Source organism: Macaca nemestrina, chromosome 10, assembly GCF_043159975.1.
Source record: "Macaca nemestrina isolate mMacNem1 chromosome 10, mMacNem.hap1, whole genome shotgun sequence".
NCBI lineage: Eukaryota > Metazoa > Chordata > Mammalia > Primates > Cercopithecidae > Macaca > Macaca nemestrina.
The window spans coordinates 128,233,066-128,257,226 of NC_092134.1; the positions used below are offsets into that span (position 1 = coordinate 128,233,066).

Consider the following 24,161-nt stretch of genomic DNA (forward strand, 5'->3'; position numbering starts at 1 on the left):
CTCTGAGTCCCTATTTAAGAGCAGATAACCCCCTTGGTGGGATTCAGGCTAGTGTGGGTATATAGGAGTTTGATGTAGTAATGGAAAAAGGCAGCATAGATGTGTTGACACTAATAATGGCCTAATCATCTCATATAGAACAGGAAAGAGTAGATGTATCAGACCCCAGCTGGCATCTGTAGATATAGGAAGCCCAGAATCAAAGATTTAGGCAGCTTCTCATGGACTGTCCAATGTAGTTGGAGGCTCTGAATAAGGGTCCTCATCCACTGGAGACTGGAATAAAAATCAGAACATGAGGAAGTGATTTAGTCCTTTGGATTGGGCATGTGGGAGGCACACGAAAAGACAGGCTTCATCTGGGTGACCATGTCTGCACCCAGCCAGGCTCACAATCCGTTCACCAAATCCTGGGCCTAAAGCAGCCCAGCCAGCTTTAGAAGATGGTGTTGGTGAGGACAGTACTTGGCCCATCCTGGTTTAAAGATCAGAAGGCAGTACTTAGTGACTGAAGTTCAAAGTCTTATAGTTGAATGAAGCTGGGACATGCAGGTGCTGACAAGTTGTTGAAGATTTCTTTTTTTTTTTTTAATCTGCCTCTATGCAATTTTATTTTCATTTCTGGAGCCCTTCAAAATGCATTGCCTCTTTTAGATGGAGGACCAAATTGCTTTGGGAGATGTGAATAAATTCAAAGCCTCTTTGATTGTGAACAGCCGTACTTTGCTATATGTGAGGAAGTACTGATCAGTTTTCCAATCTAGAGACCTAGAAAAACACATTGCTGGATGTTTGGTAGGGGGGTGGGGGGAGAAAGCTTTCTCAGAAAACTTCTTTCTGGATTTAGCCTTTGGAGACAATGGCTTGTTAATCTGTGGCCAAACAAGCATGACTGATCCACATTTTAAACTCAGCCATGCCTAGTCTCCCACTCCATATGGAGCTAGGACAGAAAGGCAAAGAGCCCTTTGTTTCCCAGGGATCCCTTGAAGAGACCCATGTGCACAAGCAAGATCACTGTATCTAGAACCAGTGCTTGTGTTATTTTCAGCAACATATGAGGCACTAGCACTCATCGCTTAATCAAATATAAACACGCCTTTTCTACCCTTCCGCTTCTCTGCTCCCCTTGGTATATGAACGTGATGTTCTGATCAAATGTGTTTGAAGAGATGGGAATGTTAATTTATTTGAGACAAATGTCAACATCTTTGCTCTGAAAAATGCGCCAGTACGTCAAGTGCCATCACTGGCTTGCACTTAACTCTGCTCTTTAGTAATAATCACAGTTCTTTTGTAGATGCTGTCCTTTCAGCTAAGGTTAAATAAGATGATTTTGATGAGATAAGGCAATTTTGGATTTAGTATTTCATACCTATGAAGAAATGACGGCCGGGCGCGGTGGCTCACACATGTAATCCCAGCACTTTGGGAGGCTGAGGTGGGTGGATCATGAGGTCAGGAGATCAAGACCATCCTGGCTAACATGGTGAAACCCCATCTCTACTAAAAATGCAAAAAATTAGCTGGGCGTGGTGGCACACGCCTGTAGTCCCAGCTACTCAGGAGGCTGAGGCAGGAGAATCGCTTGAACCTGGGAGGTAGAGGCTGCAGTGAGCTGAGATTTCGCCACTGCCCTCCAGCCTGGGTGACAGAGCTAGACTCCCTTCCAAAAAAAAAGATCAATTTTTCCTTTTGGTTATTAGGTTTCATTTTATGATGCCTTTCATTTTATTCTATAAATTCCCAGATCTATATTTGTGTTGACCACACTTGATTTTATAAATTAAGTGTGATATTGATAACCCTACTACTTAATTAACAGTTCAATATGTACATACCTTGTCTCTATTCATTTCATTTCTTTCAACCTTTCCTGTTTTCCTGTCTTCTTCCATTGTGTTTACTTAAAAGTATGTTTATTCAAAAGTATGTTTATTCAGTCACAGAACCCGGTTGTTGCTGAACTTGAGAGCTTGCTCTCTTATAGAAAGGCACCTCTTAATAAAAATGCAAGTCAGTCCGTCTGAGAGTAGGTTTGATTTGCATAATGGAGTAGGCCTTGGAAAGGACTTTTACTTTAAGATGAAATGAAACAGCCTTGTTAAGATTTTAGCAGTCCTGATACCTTACCAAGGGGCACAAACACGTTCTCGAAGTGCTCTTACTATCCTCCAGGCCCTTTGCCTCCCTTACTTTAATTCTGTAATTAATTTGGATATCTTAGTGATGGGGAATCTGCCTGTTCCTTCTCCTCTTATTACACTTCCTATTGCTTTCTTCTGGCCATAAAATTGTCTCTGTGACCTAGAATATCAAGAATCTTGTAGACATTCTCAGAGTGAATGAACACCTTTAGTTTGTTTCTCTACTGTGGCTTAAATTTGGTGATTAAAGCACATCCAAAGAGAGACTCAGTCAGGGAGGAAAATGGGGCCAAATTCAAGTAGAAAGGACAATTATCTTCTGAAAGAACAAATAATAAAAAGAATGCTGGCTTCTGCGGAAGTTGTGTAGTTATCCAGAGTGGCTCTTAAATCTGTCAGATCTGCTTGAATTTCTTTGAAAACTCAGAATGTTCTCCTTTGTGTGCAAGGGTTTAAAGAAAAGAATGGGTCTGGCATTTAACAGGCAGGAAAGATCATGATTCTATATCAATATGCTTCCATTGTGTGTTTCAGTCATGATGTTTTTGATTAATGGTGAGGCTGGAGAACATCAGAAATTTATCCTATCTTGCAAGACACTGCTCACAAAACTCTGACACTATTCAGAGCCATGCTAAGGAACTAATTCCAGCCTCAGTCACCAGAACAAAGTGATGGTGTGGTATCAGAATTTCTAGTTGTCAAAGGAGATGATCATTGAGGATTTGATGAGTAGAGGAAAGTATTTCCCCTTATTATGGGAGAAGAAAGAGATTTTTTTGTCTCCCATATTCTGCTCCTACTCTGTGCTAAATGTGGAAGTGAAGATGGAGTACTCAGAACTTCTCAGGACAGCTGGGTAACCCTGGCCTCTTAGCCCATCATTTCTACACTTGCCTTCCTTAATCTGGTGGAGAAAGTCTCAAGGAAAGCCTAACAGTTCTAGACTTTTTCAGACACAGATCCTCCTCAAGAACTGAATTTAGAAGAACAGAAGAATTTTCTTTATCAATATAATAGGAAAGAGACTAGGAGGAAAACCAGATTGATTTAATCTGAAACTATACTAGTGTCCTAACAGGATTAAAATCCCTATGATATTATACAGTACTGAGATTTGAATAATATGAAAGACTTTAAGATGCTGGAAAAATATAATCACAATTGGATAGCCAACAAAGACAAGTTAGATTTGAGAGCTATCTGGTTGCAGCATCCATGACCCCATTTAAAAAAATTCAAATATTTACTGAGAGCACCCTGTGGGCCAGACCTCAATTCTAGGTGCTGGGTTATAGCAATGAACAAACAGATACCAATCCCTGCCCTCCTGGTGCTCACATTTAATTAGGAAGAGGCAGATGAGTTCATAATAAACATGTCAAATAAGTAATCATGTAGTCCGTCTGTTGAGAGATGCTATGGGAAAAAGAAAAAGCAAAGCTGGACGAGGGGATCAAACATGCCTATGACAAGTGAGGACAGGCTTCAGCATTCCATGGTGTGGTCAGGATTGAGAGCACTTCGTTGGGAAGGCAAGATTTTAGTAAAGATGTGGAAGAGGTGCATGTGTGATACCTGGATAGGTGGAGAAAAAGTGTTTCAGGCAGGGGAAATAGCTAGAGCAAAGGCCTGGAGCAACGATGTGTGCGCGCGTTCAAGACAGATCAGAGTGCATGGAGCAGAGTGAAGGCCTGGGACCCGAGGGCCAATAGGGGGTCCAAATCAAGGGTGCTGGCTAGTTCTTTGTAGTACACTGGGAAGCCTTTGATGGTTTTGGGTAGACAATAACATCTTACGTTTACGAAAGAACATCCTTATTTGTTGAGCATTAGACTAGGGCGTCGAGACAGAGCCACTGGTACCCTTGAGCAGACTCTTGCAGGGATTGGATGAAGGACATCAAATGTTGCTGGTAGATAAGGAGGACTGCAAGTGGACATTGGTGTTGTCAATATCAAAGTCACCTGCCTTTTACAAGAGGAGTTTCCGTGAAGTGGTGGAGTTGAAAGTCTAATTGGAGTCAGTTGATGAGAATGGGAGAAGAGGAATTAGAAGAAATGAGTATAGATGTTGCTTTCAAGGAGTTTGCTACAAAGAGATGTAAATAAGTGACTATAGCATTTTCTGTCAGTCTGGCTGGCTACAATAGGGATCCCCTCACATTTTGTAAAAGCACAGTTTATGTATAACTTTTCAGGCGTGCTTTATTTCTATGAGGTAGATATGTGCCGTCAGCATAAAAATTAGAAACGAGGCTGGGTGCGGTAGCTCACACCTGTAATCCCAGCATTTTGGGAGGCCGAGACGGGCGGATCACCAGGAGATGGAGACCATCCTGGCCAACATGGTGAAACCCCATCTCTACTAAAAATACAAAAAAATGAGCTGGGCGTGGTGGCGCATACCTGTAGTCCCAGCTACTTGGGAGGCTGAGGCATGAGAATTGCTTGAACCTGGGAGGCAGAGGTTGTAGTGAGCCAAGATCATGCCACTGCACTCCAGCCGGGCAACAGAGTGAGACTTCATCTAAAAAAAAAAAAAAAAAAAAAAAATTGAAACTAGATGAGATCATCAAATTCATTTCAGTTACTTTCACACCCAGTAAACAAAACTTCTACAACATTAATACAATGAACACTAGAAAAACGTGTCATGTGTCAGCTAGGGATCTAGAGATGAACAAGGTATAGTTTGTAGTCCTGAGAAACATTTTTAGTCGGATAAGGCAAGTAGGCATGTTTACTGTGTAAGTATGATGACTGAGGCATGTATAAAATGTGATAAAAGCAAAGGGGAGATAGAACTGAGTTGACTAGGGCAAGTTAGAAAAGATGACATACATAAAAGACCTGACATTTGAACTGAGTCTTAAGGATAATCATAAAATTTTCCAGCCCATGTACTGGGGAACAACCCTCTGTTAGATAATAATCCAGCTCTTGTTTGAATGCTAACAGTGACCGAGAGCTCACTACCTTATGAGACCCATTCCATTTTAAGAACCTATAATTTTTGCAAATGCATTTGTTATATTGAGCCCAATAATGCCTTTTAATACTTCTACTCTTTGTTCCCAGTTCTCTTCTCCTCTGAATTTAATGAGCAAAGATTTGTCTGTCTACCAAATAAGTCATTTCAGTATTTGAAAATAGATATGTTCTCTTTGAAGCAATTTCTTTTCGGTGTTGAAAAGGGGGAAATGGGTAGAGTCAGGTTCCCAGGGAAGCAGACTCTGAGCCTGAGGTTAGTGTGCAGGGGGTTTTATTAGGGGGTGCTTTTGAGATCAACACCATGAGCGGGAAGGGAAGATTGGACAAGGCTGGACAGGAGAAGTATAGGTGTGATGCAGTTGTAATGGAAGCTCCAGAAATCCTCTGGGGGAATTCTGAAGATAAACTGACCCTTTGGAGTTGTCCAGAGTTAGGGCAAGAAGACTAGGTCTTTATACCTGTGACAGCCAGGTTTTCAGTGCCATTTACGCCAGGAAAGGGACACGGCTTTGGGGAAGTGGGCTTTTTCAGCTGAGACAGTCCCCAAAGGTGTTGGGTGGAAGCCTATTGCCAGGGGCACTACCAGCCACTGGCGCACTTAATCCTTTATTTCTGAAGTGGATCAATAAGGGATCTGGATGATGCAGAAGGGGAATCTTATGTACTGCTAATTTTTTAGACAATTATTTTCTGAGGCAGATAATAAGATGAAAAAGCACCTCTTTTTGTTTCTTCTTATTAGCAAATAAACACCACAAACATCAAAGTGATGGGGGCCCCACATTATGGTGCTAGACTGTTAGGGTCTAGTGTACAATTCTACCTTCCCTGTGCTGCTTATTCATCTCTGTGAGGGTGGCCCTTTATAGAGGAATATGTTAAAGATGTTCTTGAGGTGAGTTGAAGGAGTACGTTCGGGTAATAAATTCGACTGGGATTCTTCACTAGGAGGAGACTGCTCCAAGGACCCCTGCATGTCAACATTTTGTAATGACATTAGGAGATAAAAATGTAAGTGGGGAAGCATAGTGAGCTGCAAACAGAATTATATCTCTGTCCTTCATCCTTGATGACTTGTGGTAATCATAGCGCATGCTGGGTGCCTGCAAAGATGAATGTGTGGCCACCAGTCCTTTCCACTCTATGCACACATGAAGATTGCCCTTTGATTTGTGGCTATAGCCATAATTTGCAAAGCCTGTCACCATTTGCAACTTATAGCTAGCCTAGAGTTTTACTGAAAAAGAGCTGTCTCATTCCTGATCACTGTATACCATATTGATGTGTCAACTAAATGAATAGTAACTGGACTACTCATTATACCAGAAAACATTGGCCCAAGCTATTATTCTGTTTCTTGACTTCTGTTTGGCTTCATTAGCCTCCTTTGGGTGCCAGGTAAAATGGTCATGTAAAGCATCCTTATTTAATAAGAGCCTGGCAAAATAAAATGGTTGAGCTGGGCATTGATGGGGGCAGAGGAATCAGGAAAAAGATCAGATTGTGGAGGATACTAGAACTAGAAGTTACAATAAGGATGTAGTGAGAGATGATGGAGCCATATTAATTTTTCTCATTTCTCACTCTCATTATGCATTGGCTTCCTTCACACAGTAGCTGGCAGTGTCTTTTTTTTTTTTTTTTTTTTTTTTTTTTTTTTTTTTGAGACGGAGTCTCGCTCTGTCGCCCAGCCCAGGCTGGAGTGCAGTGGCGCGATCTCGGCTCACTGCAAGCTCCGCCTCCCGGGTTCATGCCATTCTCCTGCCTCAGCCTCCCGAGTAGCTGGGACTACAGGCGCCCACAACCGCGCCCGGCTAATTTTTTGTATTTTTAGTAGAGACGGGGTTTCACCGTGGTCTCGATCTCCTGACCTTGTGATCCGCCCGCCTCGGACTCCCAAAGTGCTGGGATTACAGGCGTGAGCCACCGCGCCCGGCCGCTGGCAGTGTCTTTACAAGCCATTTGCAGTTGGGGGAGAGACAGTATTAAGAGAAGCCTAACAGAGGGGAGGGCCAAGTCGGTATTTAATAGATTGGTTTTCTTTTAAATTCAATCTAATTAACATGAGCCCATTTACTATGGACCCTCATGGCTTTTGTATCTCTTGCTATGTATTTGAGCCAGCTGTGGTTTCACAGCACATGAACTTTGCATCTATTCAAGGGCCTTCTTGTGATAAGATCTGTTCATTTATCACAGAATGGGTGGACCTGCTTTGTTTGCCGCTGGGATGCCTTTCATCCCAAGCTTGTACATCTTGAAGCAGATTGGAACATTTCTTCACTTTGCTATAACCACTGGGCTTGTGGAAGCTCATGTATTAATATTTCTTATTTTGGAATCCCCCAGTTTTTCTTTAACTGGAAGCATGACAGGAAAAACAAACGGGTGTCTCTTTAAAGTGACAGCTATTCTAGGGGTGTCACCCTGCTGCTGGTCTTCCTTTCCTGTCGTCGTCCTCTGTAGGCCACTGACAATTCTTGGAATAAAATTGTATTGTCCCAGATTCCCACTTGTCTCAGTCCTTTCGGGCTAATTATAAACTGAGTAGCTTATAAAGAATAGATATTTGGGTGGGCGCGGTGGCTCACACCTGTAATTCCAGCACTTTGGGAGGCCGAGGCGGGTGGATCACGACGTTAGAAGTTCAAGACCAGCCTGGCCAAGGTGGTGAAACCCTGTGTCTACTAAAAATACAAAAATTAGCCTGGCATGGTGGGGGGCGCCTGTAATCCCAACTACTCGGGAGGCTGAGGCAGAGAATTGCTAGAACCTGGGAGGTGGAGGTTGCAGTGAGCCGAGATTGCGCCACTATACTCCAGCCTGGGTGACAGAGCAAGACTCCAAAAAAAAAAAAAAAAGAAAGAACAGAGATTTATTTCTCGCAGTTCTGGAGTCTGGGAAGTTTGAGATCAAGGTGCCAGTAGATTTGGTGCCTGGGGAGGGCTCATGCCCTGACTCATAGACAGCACCTTCTTGCTCTGTCCTCACGGGGTGGAAGGAGCAAGGCAGCTCTCTGGGGCTTCTTTAATAAGGGCACTAATTTCATTTATGAGGGCCTCACTCATCTCTTGATACCATCAGATACCATCACCTTGGGAGTTAGGATTTCAACATATGAATTTGGGGAGGACACAAACATTCTGACCAAAGTCCCACTGTGTTATATAACCTATCAACAAGATCAGCTTTGCCTAAGAGTTGTACTCATGTATTAGGAGAAGTCTCGGAACAGGGACTGGCCAGGGTTTGGAATAGATACACATGATATAATTATTCTATTTTAAATTCATTCCCTTTTTTCTACTCACCCTTCTTACCCTCCCTGCTTTTCTCAATTACATGATCCTATGAAGCTCCCCTTCAACTGCATCTTTAAGTTCAGAGAAGAGTGCTGGTGAGCACCATTTCACCCTTAGCAGGAAAAATTACTTCTATATGACCAAGCATCCTGGGTTTCATTCTGGGTATCCTGTGTAAAACGCGAAAAGCTCAAGCTGCGAGAACAAACGGCCCAGGCAGAGCCGGGGGCTGGCAGCTCTCACTGCCGAATCAGGATTTTTGGATACCAGCTGGATATTTCCCAGTCTGTATTTTTTTCAATAAGGGGTGCCGAAGAAATGCTTGGCAATTTCTCAGCTGCGCAACAATATGTTCCTGAACTAAGAAACCACTATATAATTTTGTTTAAAAGCCCAGGTCACTTGTAACTGTACTTTGAAGCTCTCATTGGGGGATGAGAAGGAACTGCCCCGTAGAAAAAGACACAGTTTTGTTAGCCTGGATTGCTATAAAATGGAGATGAGCCATGGGATAGAAGATAGGGGGCACAGAGCAAAGAAAGAGATGCCATTACCCAGGAGGAAATCAGGGGAAATAGTCAAGAGAGGAGGGCAAGACTGAGAGGGTGTTCATTTTGTGGTTTCGGATTCATCTAGCTAAAGGTAGAGATAAAATGCAGGGCTTGACATCTCACAACAGCAGGTGAAACACAGCTTAAAATGGGAGACATTTAAAATGGCTTCTCCCTGGAAAGGAAGGAGAAATCAGAAGATGCTCAGAATTGACAGTGGAGTGTGTGTGCAATGCCCAGGTCAAACCAAGATCTGTGGTGTCCTGTAGGTCAGAGAAAGAGCATGTCTTCTGTATGTCTGAAGTAAAGCTTAATCAGATATGAGTTCAAATGGCAATAATTTTAACTTGCAGCTTAGACATACTGTTTGAGCCTTATTCTTTTCTGCATATATTATCATCAGAGCAGAAGTTAGAGAGAAAAATAAATGCGATATTAATTTAACATTTATATGTTTATAGAATATATACTGATCCAATTTCATACTACATATACTTCTCCCTGATGTCTGTACCTGAGTACCATTCACCTTCTGGACCACTGAGCTTATCTCACCTCCATAGATAGGTTTATGTGTAGATCAATGACATTTTTGGATTATGCACTCTGTGACTGAGTGATACACATTCACAAGGAAGAAATCCAAAAGCCTTGAAAAATGGAAAGTATGTATGTGTATGTCTGTATGAGCATCTGTATTTGTGTTTGTATAGCTCATTTGACAACAAAACCTGACCTGAACTGACATGAAGCCGTTTAGAGCCTTTATTCTACACTGTGTGATTCTTCATATGTTTTGCTATAGAAATATTAACATATTTGATTTTGGGAAGCTTCCCTAGGCTCTGGCAGTAACCCCAAGGATTTCAGACAAGGCAAGTATAGACCTAGGTTGATTTTCTGTAAAGTCTAGGAGACAATTTTTGGAAGAAAGGTATTATAAATGTCTGTAATTTAAATATTTTAAAATATTTATTATAAATACAAACTTGTAAAGGCATTATATAAATAATAAGTAATGAACACAAATCTTTGTACCCACTTGGTTCAAAATCTCCATTACCATCTTTGGTTTGATTTTTTTATCTCTTCCTTTTCTTGTCCTGTTCTTTTTCTAGGATGAATCCTCCATGTTCTTCCAGTTTGGCCCATCAATTGAACAGCAAGCTTCCGTAATGCTCAACATCATGGAAGAATATGACTGGTACATCTTTTCTATCGTCACCACCTATTTCCCTGGCTACCAGGACTTTGTAAACAAGATCCGCAGCACCATTGAGAATAGCTTTGTGGGCTGGGAGCTAGAGGAAGTCCTCCTACTGGACATGTCCCTGGACGATGGAGATTCTAAGATCCAGAATCAGCTCAAGAAACTTCAAAGCCCCATCATTCTTCTTTACTGTACCAAGGAAGAAGCCACCTACATCTTTGAAGTGGCCAACTCAGTAGGGCTGACTGGCTACGGCTACACGTGGATCGTGCCCAGTCTGGTGGCAGGGGATACAGACACAGTGCCTGCGGAGTTCCCCACTGGGCTCATCTCTGTATCATATGATGAATGGGACTACGGCCTCCCCGCCAGAGTGAGAGATGGAATTGCCATAATCACCACTGCTGCTTCTGACATGCTGTCTGAACACAGCTTCATCCCTGAGCCCAAAAGCAGTTGTTACAATACCCATGAGAAGAGAATCTACCAGTCCAATATGCTAAATAGGTGAGTGTGGAACAGAGGGCGCGTTGATGGTGGAGATGAGAGGGGAGCTTCAAAGACGGGTTGGAAGTTCAGAAACTGCAGGAAGAACAGTTCAAGATGGTAGCAGGTTGAAGCCTGGCCCTGGGCATGGCAATTGGTCATGATTGGGGGAGTGTTTTGGATCCCACCTTGCCAAAACAACTTTCACTTATTGAGCACTTATTATGTGTTAGGTGTTACTCTAAGGGTTTTGCACGTTTGGCTTCATTTGATCCTCAAAATAACTCTATAAGTCAGGTTTTAACAATTGTTTCTATTTTACAATACAAGAGAATAGGCTTGGAGGCATAAATTATACAAAGTCATGTTGCCAGTGACTGGTCAGTTTGGAGTTGAACCTAGGCCTCTCTGATCTGTAAGTACTACTTGATCACCAGGAAAGATGCAGGAAACTTACAAATAAGGGAGGACCAGTCCACTTACCTTTCGAATGTTGCCGTATTGTAGAAAGATTGAAGAACAGGTTATGTGGATCTGTAGTCATATGAAGGATATTCTTCCCTTAAAGAAACAGGCTTGGTTTTTGTCTCTTTTGCTTTTCCAACCTCTGCCTTTAAGGGTGAGGATGCTGCTGTAGAGGCGGCTTTTATGGTTGTTCTTAGTCTGGTTTGTTTAGCAAGACCTCACCTTGCATAACCCAGCCATGACTGCAGTGCTTCCTCCGTAGGGTAATAAATGACTATATGGGGTAGAAGATTCTATACTACACTTTTGTGGTTTTACTATTTGTATAAAACTTCTATGTATGTGCATTACAAAAATTCAAACTAAATAGAACATAAAGAAGTGTATTTTAAAAATAAAAATGACCTTAAATCCAATTAATTGGAGATAATCATTGTAGAAATAATTAGTGAACATCTTTCTAGATATCTCTCTGTGCGTGTACATTTATATGGGTATAAATCTACAATGTTACATATATGGAAATATAAGTATACTTGCTGTTCAATAGCTTGACTTCTTTCATTCAACAATGTTTTGGACATCCATTTGAAGTTATTTTTAATTGTATTAAGACGTACAGAAAGGTATTCAGAAAAACTTAGTGCATACTCAGGTACTCACCATCTAGCTTAATAAATAAAATATTAAAAGGTATACTTGGGATGTTAGAAAAACATATAGTGGAGGTTGCATGGGTAACTTCTAGAAGGGAGCTGGACTGCAGTCTGTAGAGTAGAGCTTCAATTCAGAGTTGAAACTCAAACCAGGTTCACAGTAGCTATATCTGTGATTCAATCCTGATATTCTTCCATCATGAACTCTCCAGATGTTGCTCTATCCATCGTCCCTGGGTATTGCACCTTGCTTGGTACAGATTGTCTTGGTTTTTCTTCTACCTCTTTAGTTTTGTTCTATTCCAGTTCCATCTGGGGCTCCTTAGCACACTCCTGTTTTATGCATCCCTTAAATATGGGCACTTCTTGGGGTTCTGTCCTAGACCCTCTTTCTTTCTCATCCATTCCCAAGGATACAATTAATGTCTGTATGTTTTCCAAAGTGACATCTCTGGCTGGAACCTCTCCCTTGAGCTCTAAATTTGTATCCTTAGCTGTGGCCAGATATGTTTCTTTGGATTCCATGGCCACTTAGAACTCACAGTATCCAAAGCTGAACTTCTGACTCTTCTCCTACTAGTCTCCCATCCTCTCCTAGCCAAATCTGCACTGCCTGTAAATGATATATCCTATTACAAAGTTACCTAAAATAAAAATTTCCAAGATGCCCTTGGTTCCATATCCCTGACACCTCATAGTCAATCATACTGTTTGCCCTGGATTTTAGTACCCCCACACCTCTGGAATGCCGTTCTTGTTTTCATCTCTCCTACAACATCCCAGTCCATTTTTTCTAACGTGCATTACTGCAGGGCTTCTTACATGATCTTTCTCCTCCCAGTTCTGCTGATTTTCAATCTATATTGCAGCCAGGGTGATCAAAACTAAAAATGTGATTTTGTCATTCTCTTCCTTAATACCTTTCAGGGACTTTTCATTGCTCCTATAATGAGGTCCATTCTCTTGAATATGGTTTATAAAGCCTTCAGCCTCATGGGCCCTGCCAGTCTTTCCAAAATTCTCTCATGCTCTTCTCTGCCTTGCATACTACCTTCCTGCAACACTGAACTTAGTTTAGTTCTTCGAAAACACCATGCTCTCTCTTGCTTTCAGCTCTTTTCTCTCTCTGCCTCAAACTTACTCTCCAGCATGCCCCTTCCCACCAAACACAGGTGCTGATGTTCCTTTACCTGCCTTATGCTCTTCATTCCTCAGATTCCTCAGGCTTCAGTCTTTGCATTACTTCTGCTGGGAAGTCTTCCCTGAGCCTTGGACTAACAGCACTACATTATATGCCTTCACTGCATCTTGTATTTTTCCGATAAAGCCACTCTTCAAACTGGCAATTGCATGTTTTATTATCTCCCTTCCCTGTGAGCTCTGTGAGAGTAGTGACCTTCCCATAGCACTCATTTCTCTGACCCCATTTCCTGCACAGTGCATGGCACAGGGAAGTGAATGACGCCCTCCAAGTCTCAGTGCACACCTGCTCTGCAGGAGCCTTCCCGTTCTGCTCTGTTCCTGCAAGATAATAAAGATTCCCTTGAAAAATGTACTGTTGATTCAGTTCTGTAGCTTTGGTTTTCCTCCCACTGCTTTTAGTGTTAAATTCAAATCTGATTCAGATTATTTTCCCAAACGTTTGCTAATTAAAATCAAAGCTAACAATGAAGGACTACTGAGACTAAAACATCTGCCCAACAACACGAAGAAATCAAGTGAATGTTACCTTCAAGCTCATAAATATGGCCCAGGAATGCCTGCTTTTAACTTAAAACTTCTGCTGGGTAAACAATGATCTGCAGATATTATTATTTCCTGCTTGGCTTATGTTACATTACAGTGTAAATGTCATCTCTGAAGCCTGCTCTCTAACCACATATCTCTGAAATCGCAATTGGTTTTAACCTTTGTTGCCATCACTCTGAGGCCTGAGATGCTCCCATGTGGCCACCCAGGAAGGGGGCCCTACTCAGTCCTAGAGGCCCACATCCATCTTCTCCAGTGTAGCCGTCCTACAGGGAACAAGGATTATTATTCCTCAGTTCTTCAGGCACCAGTGTAGAGCAGAGAGATTGAGAAAGAGAGGGAGTCCAGCTTCACTTGATTTCCCAAATGTACTGCTTAATAAGTGTCTTCAGATTTACCTACCTACTTCTCCACTAAAGCAATTCCTCTGCAAACTGCCCCAGTTCCCTGCCTTTACTTGGGTTCTGCATCTGGACATTTGGACATCTCTTGGATGTCTCCCCTGTCCATATACCTGCATTCTTCCCTTATCTCTATTGTCTTTCTTTTCCTTCCTCTCCATCCAAATATATCTTCTGGTTTTTGACTCTCCATCCCTGCCCTGTCTTGAGAATATTTTAATATAGTTTCCTAGCAGGACCCAGAAAGGATTGGGGTTGACTAACGGGTTTATAGAGTTAGCCCCAAGTCTGCAGTTTTATCACCAGGCACAGCACGCTCAAAAGCAGCAGTGGAATTCAATTACGCACATTCAGTTCAAGCTCCTCCTACTTACCCTGGTCTGAATCAGACTCTCCACCCCCTTCAGAGCTCTGGTCTCACTAGGGTCACTCTTTTAAATAACAAACCAAGCAGCCACACCATTTAGGCACAGCAGGAAATCTTTGCAAATAAAATTGCTGCAAATGGCTGGTTGTTTTATAAGGATGACTTTTCCTTCAGCCTGCTGTTCTCCTCTCAGCAACCACAGTAGGGAGGAAGGCTCTCTGGGAGATTTCTGGGAGTGGTCCAGCCCCAGGATGACACTAGGGATGTAGAGTTAGGAAAGTGGCTTCTCCTGTCACCTGAAAAGGTAGTAGCATTCATAGGCCCCTTTCCCTGCTAGAAGCATTGTAGCGGGAGGTACAGCTGTCATTCACACCTGTCCAGACTGCAGCTTTCTTTACATGTGGGGGAAGTTCTTAAGTCTACACTTAGGGGATGGAGAGAAGAGGTTATATGATATAGCTGAATCCCAAAGAGACACATGCATTTGAAGTGATTCACTTGTTAGTTACCAAAGGAAGAATATATTTTTATGGCACAAAATCCTTCTCAGAGAGGATCCTTATTTCAATCCACTATCAAATGACATTATTTATCAGGTGTGAATCCAAATTCCTCACTGATAACTTCTTAACTCCTTGAAGCTTGGCCTGTTATAGACTTAGTGATTATCTCCAGATAGCTTCTGGGTTGCCTGGAGGAGGCATTTTGCCAGGGTTGCAAGAAAAATACTTAAGCCCAGTTAAATTTGAATTTCAGATAAACAATGAATAATTTTGTTAGCACAAGTCAGTCCTAAATATTGCGTGGGACATACTTATACCAAACGAATATTTGTTATTTATCTGAAATTCAGATTTCATGGGGCTCTTGTATTTTTATTTGCTAAATCTGCCAACTCTACTTTGTATATTTATAAAAATTAATTTTCTGTTGGAACTTTATAGCATTCATTTGTGCCTTATTAATAAATATAATACGATGCCCTCTACTATAGCCCAAGACATACTAAGAGAGTTTTATTCCAACTGATAACTTTATTTGATTGAAAGAGCTGGAGAATTTCTTATGCTATATATTCTCTAAGGGAAGAATTTTCTTGGCTCTTGAGAAAAGTCTAAACACCTTTTGGTACCAGATGATCTGAAAATGTTTAGAAAATGATTAGATAAGTTTTCCAAACCCATCTTCATTCCCCTGAGCTGGGAAGCAATTGTGAGTTATTAGTAGGCACCTGTCTACATTTTCCATTTATCATTTCTCCAAGGAGCAGTTAGTGGTTATTTTCCTTCTCCATGTACTCTGTAATCTCCGATGGTCTGTTTCTGTCACTCACATGATAGTACACCTGCCACGTACCTCTGTGCTCTCTTTCTGTCCTGAGAGCCCACTGCTTCTCTTCATACAGAGCTACTTTTGGAACTTGTAGAAAGGACGGATGCTATTTGAGATAGATGGATCTTAATATAGCAAACCTCTTATGAATCTTGCCTAATTACTTTTCCCCAGTGTCTTTGGTTTTTCTACTCAACATTTGTTTCCTTCTTCCCCAAATTCTTCTTTCCCAGTGAAAGTTGCCATCTCAAAAGGCTGGGTCCTCCCAGCCCAGCCTTTGAGGGATGGGGAAGAGTGACTTTGAATAACTGATGTGAAAAAAAGTACTTTGTTAGGTTCTTAATGAAAGAGCTATGATAAGCTCAATCTTCCTACAACCTTGAGGCAAATTCCCCATCTTTGGAACCAATGTATGAGCCAGATTGTTCCCATGGGATCCTCATTTGACTCTTGGCCTGGAAAGTGCTGAAAGGTTAAAAAATAAATGAGGAATTGAGTCAATTAGTTTTTAGACACTATGGGCAAGAGCTGGTCATTGCCCATCTCTTATTTGTTATTAAATGTTCGATGAGTGCCAAGCACAGGCAGATTTATAGTAAGGAAAGCACATGTTATAGGTTCACTTCACTTCATCTAATTTACATGTGAAACAACAAAAAGGTTACATGAATGCATAGTAATAAGCAGTATAGCTGGCACAGTGGCCTGTCATCTTATTAAAGAAGTGCACCAGAGTCTAAGGAAAGCTACATTTTTATGTATATGCATAAAAATGCAAATTTTAACACAAAATATTTAGTAAAATGACACACACCTGTATATAGAGGGAGGGAATGACTTTATCTGCTCAGTAGTGTAAAAGGTTATATAAGTTGGGAAAAATAATCGAAGAACCTAATAACTATCCTAAAAGATACATTCAATGCTTATTGTAGTTCAGGCATAACAAAGCATGTGTTAGCTGTGTACAGAACAATCATTGAATGGGAAGATGATTCAAGCTCTTCTGTTTTCCTTGAGTCTTTCACATTCCTCATATCAGACATATAGATGGTCATTTCAGTAAGTGATTGTTGCTTCTTCTCCCTGAACTCAAACTTGTGAAAGGCATTTTCAAGTATTTAACACTGAGACCCCCTGCAGTATTCTTTCCTTAATCACTATTTAATTCTGTGGCTGACTTTTAAGATTTAAAACTCACCCATAATACAGCTGGTGTTTTTTTCCTTTGTCTCTTTTTTGTTATTCTTCCTCTTTCTCCCCCCTTTTATTTTTCTCTTCGCCTCCCTCCTTTTTGCATTTCGATGAAGTCCAAAATGGATTCCTATAGTCCATTTTGCATTGCTTTAAAGGAATACTAGAGGCTGGATAATTTATAAATAAGTTTTTTGGCTCACAGTTTTGCAGGCTGTACAAGAGGCATGGTGCCAGCATCTGCTTCTGGTCAGGGCCTTAGGAAACTTCCACTCATGGTGGAAGGTGGGGAGTGGTGGAGGGGGGGCAGGCATGTCACATGGTGAGAGAGAAAGCAAGAGAGTGAGGGGACGAGATGCCAGGCTCTTCAAACAATCAGCTCTCACATGAATTAATAGAGTGAGAACTCACTCATGACCATGGGCAGGTCATCAAGCCATTCATGAAGGATCCGCGTCTGTGACACAAACACCTCCCACTAGCTCAATCTCCAGCATTGGGGTCACATTTCAACTTGGGATTTGGAGGGGACAAACATCCAAACTATCAGTCCTTTAAAAACTTAGTATGATTTGGGGGAGAGGGCAGGGGATACAAAGGGCGAGTGAGTGGGGAAAGAGTTACATTTAACCGAAGACAGTGGGTGGGATGGAGAATGCACATCTGTGCAGGGGAAGAAGATACAGATGGAATATGGTCTATGGGAAGGAATAGGATGGTCTTGAAGACAGAAGCAAACCAGAGAAGGGCAATGGCTCTCAGTGGAGAAAGCAGACAAGCCTCATTCTGAAAACAGATTCCGCCTCAGAAAGGACGTGGGTTGGTGACAATGGCATGGGTTAAAAAGCGGGTCATAGGTATATATTTAAATCAGCCCCGGTTGTCAGCCAGGCTGTGAAATTTATGAACTCCAATGTTAGTTGTCTTTTTGAGTACTTACTGCATCCCCAGTGCTGTGCAGTTACCTAATTTGATCCCTGCAAAAATCCTGATGCAAATGTCCTCGAGAGACATTCCCTGATCACCCTGTTTAAAAGGGCGAGTTGTATTCCCCACCCTCCCAAGCACGCTCTGTCCCTTTCTCCTGCTTTATATTTTGCCATAGCACTTATCCGATATACTGTATAAATTATATTTTGAAATATTTTGTCATCTCCCTCCTCCCAGTAGAATTCATGCTCAATGACAGCAAGGTGTTTTTTTAACCTTTGTATTCCCAGCACAGTGCCTGATAAGTAGGCAATTGATAAATATTTATCAGATAAAAAAGCAGGAATGAAAAGACAGGAATCATTATTCTCATTTTATATGTTTTTAAGGAACCCGAGGCCCAGGGATCCCCAGCTCAGGCTGTGTGATGCCAGAGTCTGGCCTGATCTGCCTCGGGGGGTCCTGGATTTCAGCCCCTCACTGTGCAGCACATGAAGGAAGCTTTAAAGAAAACTCAACTTTCCTTAGCATCAGAGCATTAGAGCCGGAAGAGTCTTTAGTGCTCATCTAATCCAACCCTTTCAATGCATGTCTTCTTAATGAATAGATGGTAGGATGGAATTTACGTATGTGAAAACACAGTCTCAGAGCGGTCACTTCTCTGTTGGAGGCTGGGCAGGCACAGAAGCCAGGTGTCCTGATGGCAGGAGCAGTGCTTTTTGCTAGAGCATGCTGCCTCTCCACTGCTTGGGCACATCCTCAGAAGGGCTGGCAGGCAGCCAGGGCTTTGCTGTTAACCTTTGCCCTGGCCTGCCAATGTCCCCACGGCTCTTGCTCCCTTGGTTCTTACCTAGACAAGGATGCGAATTCACAGTTAATGGGAATTGAAGCTGGTATTATTTAGGAATTGAGTGGGAGTTATTTCTCCATCTGCTCTCTCTTCCCACCAGAGGATAAAGGCTGCCTGGGTGGGGGTAAGGATGGGGATGAGTTGCCAGAAAGCTGGAGTGCTGTCATTTCTGGTTACAGACATGGACTGGAAGCCTGAGTAAGGGCTGGACCACAGCTGTGCAAGGTCAACTTAACTAACATAAGCTTCCTGAGAGCAGAGATGGTTGTGTGGCTTTTGCATCTACATGAGATCTTGCACAATTTAAATAGATAATGGTTTGAGCCTTTCTCTTTGTTTCCTCTCAAATGGTGCTGTCAGGGATGCATAGGTGGTCATGTCCTGGAGAAAATTCTCCAGGATCTGATGTGGCCGACAAGGATTTGGAAGAAGCAGGGCATTTAGGATGACTGCTGAGGGATCTGAACAGCACTGTAGATAGGGCACGGGAGAAGCCAAGGAAGATATGTGGCAGGAGCTAGCAAGAGAACCTTCCCTCGGCTTTCAGTAATTTTTGGTGGCGCGTCCTCTTCCGGGAGGACATAGTGGGGTTAGCTCGCCCAGACTGGCACCAGTCTCCAAGCTGAGCTGGCTGGTCACACATGAAGGAACTGCTGCTGACAGATTAGGGCTCCCTGCTGCTGAAATCTGTTCCCTCTTGTCCAGCTTCCAGCAGCAGCAGCCGGCCGGGGGCTGCCTACAGCTTCCCTCAATGCCCAGGCCTTTTCTTTTCCTCATTCATTACTGCTCCACACCCCACTCTCTCTCTTTCTTTATTCTTTTCTGTCTCTTTCTCTATTGGATGTTTTGTTCATTGATCTTTTGCTGCCCCTCTCTTCTTTAGCCAGCTTTCATTTAAAGCTTTTAAAGCCTTTGTTGCCTTTACCTTTCTATGTTCATAAATGACCGTCTGTGGAATTCTTGCACACACACACTCGTATTCATGTATGCATGTATTACTCATCCAGACAGCACCTATTTACGTGCATTTGCATTTGTCAAGTGAATAGAGAATTAAGAAAACTGGATAAAACACTTTTATATGTTACATTTCTCTAATTCTATTGCTGAGACTATTTAGATGATTACATGAGAAGGGTTGAATATGGGATAGAAGTGGGGAGGAATTCTTTAAAAATGGCTTGTCTGGAATTAGCTCTGATGAGTATCAAGAAAATATTTCCTTCCAATATGATTCCATTGTTAAAGTCTTGATGGCTGTAAGCATGGTCACTAAATATCACTAGCACATTTATTGTTTGGGCAAAGGAGGGAAACTTAGTTGTCATGTGGTTTTATATATTTTTGATGAGCCTATAAATGAATCTTCTTTTTCTAAAGTTAAGTTATCCCCAACAGGAATAGCCATGGAAATCACCCTGTGACAATATCATATTCATTGTAAGTGGTCCTTTTCACAGTTTTCCAAAAGAGATTATAGATGGGTCCAGATGGAGATAGGTGCCAAAATACATTTAGTGTTAGACAAAAAAAATCCCAATGATCAAAATTTCGTTGTTCATCATCATGGCTAATAATGATGATGATAAAAGTGAGCATTTTCATACAGATAATCTTCTTGTATATCATCTCAGTAAATCATTGTAACAAACAGGTGAAGTCTTATTTACTGCAAGGATTGGCTGTGGACATCAACAGAGAAACGTCACATACTTGCTTCCTTTTTGTTTTCCCAGAGGCATTTCCAGACACTCTCACCCACATTTTTCCCCCCCTGCTTGAAAAAAAAAAATCTTTCAGGCACTTTTGTTTAGGCAAAAGCAGCACAATAGAGCATTATTATACTATAGTTCATTATTACACAGATTTTAGTAATGTGTCAAATTTCCCTCATTATTGACTATGGAGGACAAGGTGTGTGTGTGTACGTGTGTGCATATTAGAGACTATGACTCAAAATAGTGGGCTCCACAGGCTACATGGGGTCATTGTCCTCACTTCTGTCACATGTGCTCTCATGTGTTCATGTGGAGACTTGGCTTTTTTACCTAAAGGACAGGAGGTCACATATTCAACAACCTGATGTATGTAGAACATAACCAACAGTCATGAAGAAAGCAGAAAAGGGCTCTGAGCTAAAATCCCTGACACAAAACTCTTGCCCTAAAATGACTGCTGTTTCTTGTCACACAGAGTGTCACTCAGAGCACATTTACTCTAATTTTGCATATACTTCTAAGAAGCTTGTGGGAGTTGGGTTATCTGTGGTGTGGAGTCCCAGTAACCCAGTTTAAATGAGATCCATGAGCATAGTCAGGTGGTCTGTCCAAAGCTGGAATGACAGCTGCATGTCATCGGGACCCAGATGCCTGCTAGCTTTCCACTCTTTCATCCACTGGACATATCCTTCATCCCCATGCCTAAGATGGCTGCTGAAACTCCAGTTTCTTTTTTTTTTTTTTGAGACGGAGTCTCGCTCTGTCGCCCAGGCTGGAGTGCAGTGGCGCGATCTCGGCTCACTGCAAGCTCCGCCTCCCGGGTTCCCGCCATTCTCCTGCCTCAGCCTCCTGAGTAGCTGGGACTACAGGCGCCCGCCACCGCGCCCGGCTAATTTTTTGTATTTTTAGTAGAGACGTGGTTTCACTGTGGTCTCGATCTCCTGACCTTGTGATCCGCCCGCCTCGGCCTCCCAAAGTGCTGGGATTACAGGCTTGAGCCACCGCGCCAGTTTCAAGCAGCAGATTGAAGTTAGAAAGGAAGGACGGTAAGTCCTTTCCCTGTTTAGGAAATTCCCCTGAAGTCCAACACTTTGCTTATAGCCTACTGGTTGGAAATCAGTCAATGGCCACAGCTAGCAACAGGGAAAATTGGGAAATATAGCTTAGTTTAGTTTTTAACCTGGGCAGTAATGTGCCCAGTTAAAAATCAAAGTTCTAAGCCGGGCATGGTGGCTCATGCCTGTAAGCCCAGCACTTCGGGAGGCTGAGATGGGCAGATTACCTGAGGTCAGGAGGTTGAGACCATCCTGGCCAACATGGTGAAACTCTGTCTCTACTAAAAATACAAAAATTAGCTGGGCATGGTGGTGCACACCTGTAAGCCCAGCTACTTGGGAGGCTGAGGTAGGAGAATCACTCCACCTGGGAGGTGGAGGTTGCAGTGCGCCGAGATCATGCCACTGTACTCCAGCCTAGGCAGCAAATCGAGACTCTGTCTCAAAAAAAAAAAAAAAAAAATCAAAGTTCTGTTAACTAGTGAGAGAGGGCCAAGGCCATATCTTTGGTAGACAACTTTGAGATATTTGCTTATATGATTTCCTAGATAACAACAGCTTAGGTATAACAGACATGATGATGGAGATCAGACAGGCAAGCCAACAGCGTTAATAAATAACAAACAAAATGGAAAAGGGTGGAAGATATTAGAAAAACCCAGCAGAAAACCTTGAAAAGCAGAATTGTCTAACACCATTTGGGGAGAACTGTCATCTATACCCCAGAAAGCATATATCCCACATAAAAATCCCTGTATAGCAAAAAAGCATAGTCATTGTTAAGTCATCAATAAGAGCTTAAATTATATTGATTATCCTAGGTATAAAAAGTCAGAGAACTCTGTAATGCCTTTCTGAAATTTTCCATTAAAATGCTTCCTATAATCAAGAAAAAGCCTGTACTTTAAAATACTAAGCTTCAGCAATTTAGGAAATTTATTTTTAAAAAAGATTATTGAGGGAATACTATGTGCCAAGGGCTTTAAATAGCATAATTTAAACTTAAAAGTATTGTACAGGGGTGTGATTACCTCCAATTTTTAGATAAAGTAACTGAGATTGCCCGAGTGAGGTGGCTCACACCTGTAATTTCAGCACTTCGGGAGGCTGAGGCAGGTAGATCACTTGAGACCAGTCTGGGTAACATGGCAAAACCCTGTCTTTATAAAATACAGAAAAATTAAATTAACCAGGCATAGTGGCATGCACCTGTAGTCCCAGCAACCTGGGAAGCTTAGGTGAGAATCACTTGGGCCCAGTAAGATAGAGGCTGCAGTGAGCCATGATCATGCCACTGCACTCCAGCCTGGGTGAAAGATCAAGACTCTGTCTCAAGAAAATAAAATAACAGCATCAACAACCCCAAACCCCCTGAGATCCAGAAAGATTAAGTCTTTTGCTAACTTTGGGTTTCAAACCCAAATTTTTATGAATTCCAGGTGTTCTTAGCCCCATGTTGTCCATCTTTGTAGGTCCTTTGCTGAAGAAGTTGAACCAATTAAGCATGACTCACATGTATATAAACATATTAACCTGTGGGACAGGGTGGTTTGGTAATAAAGAGTTTCCTGGCTGGGCGCGGTGGCTCACACCTGTAATCCCATCACTTTGGGAGGCTGAGGCGGGTGGATCATGAGGTCAGGAGTTCAAGACCAGGCTGGCCAAGATAGTGAAACCCTGTCTCTACTAAAAATACAAAAAAATTAGTCAGGCATGGTGGCAGACGCCTGTAATCCCAGCTACTTGGGAGACTGAGGCAGAGAATTGCTTGAACCTTGGAGGTGGAGCTTGCAGTGAGCCGAGATCGCGCCACTGCACTTCAGCCTGGGTGACAGAGCAAGACTCCATCTCAAAAAAATAAAATAAATAAATAAATAAAGAGTTTGCTTTTTTGGATTCTCTGCTGATTTCTTGCCCTAAAGACTAGACCATGATAAATCCAGAATCAGCCTGGGAGCAGCATCGAGGACACACATGGTAAAAATGTCCCACACTGAACCTGCTTATCTCACTCTCTGTCCTGAAGTGAGTCCATCTCTACTTGCTGGTCTTGCTCTGATCTTGCTGATACCTCCCTTTCCCTAATGGGAAGGAGGATTATTTTTTCTTATCCTATTCCCAAATCCTTTAACCCATAGATGAAAAAACAACAACTTGTAGTCTTTGCATACCTGAAAAATCCTTGGAATGGAAGCGCGTGGAGACTTTCTGGTCTACAACCTGCCAAGGTTCAGGGAGGTTACAGATGCATTGAAAATACTGTCAGGGACATGTAATAGAACAAAACAAGACCTTGGCATCTGCCATGATTTACAAATGTCCTCCAGTACCATTATTCATTTTTGACAGGTCAGATAAGTTTGGATTTGTTTAAGCCTTGTATTCAGCTGGAGATTGAAGAAAAAGTAAATTTTTTTCACAAAATTGCATTCACTCTTAGTTCACTGAGTGACACATCCAGTAGGAATGTGGACTCCCTATTAGGTACTGAACCCTATGCCGGATGCCGGGGATACAGACAATATGTAGCATCCATCTGATAGTCCTCACAAGGAGTGGAGTGTCCACAGATGCTTTTAGTTTGCTGTTTAGACTTATTTTTTCTTGAAATACAAAGTGAATTGCCTAAAAGGCTAGCAGAATGAGCTTCAGGAACAAGGAATTTCAGAATATGTTTGTGAGAACCATCATGAATTTCCTGGTACCTCTGATCCAAGGCCATGGAGGATCCTTTCTGATAGAGACCAAGAGAGTG

General features: G+C 42.1%; 1 protein-coding gene across 5 annotated transcripts in view; it reads left to right on the plus strand.

Moving 5' to 3' along the window:
• Positions 1 to 24,161, plus strand: part of LOC105481967 (glutamate ionotropic receptor NMDA type subunit 2B) — a 442,762-nt gene that overhangs the window by 219,320 nt on the left and 199,281 nt on the right. For 4 of the 5 annotated variants that reach the window (XM_011741769.3, XM_071072181.1, XM_011741782.3 and 1 more), the window contains one exon: positions 10,112 to 10,710. In XM_011741769.3, the coding sequence (XP_011740071.2) occupies positions 10,112 to 10,710 (599 nt within the window). Of the gene's footprint in view, positions 1 to 10,111; positions 10,715 to 24,161 lie in introns of those variants that run through there. The other variant, XM_071072182.1, reaches the window with a different exon arrangement.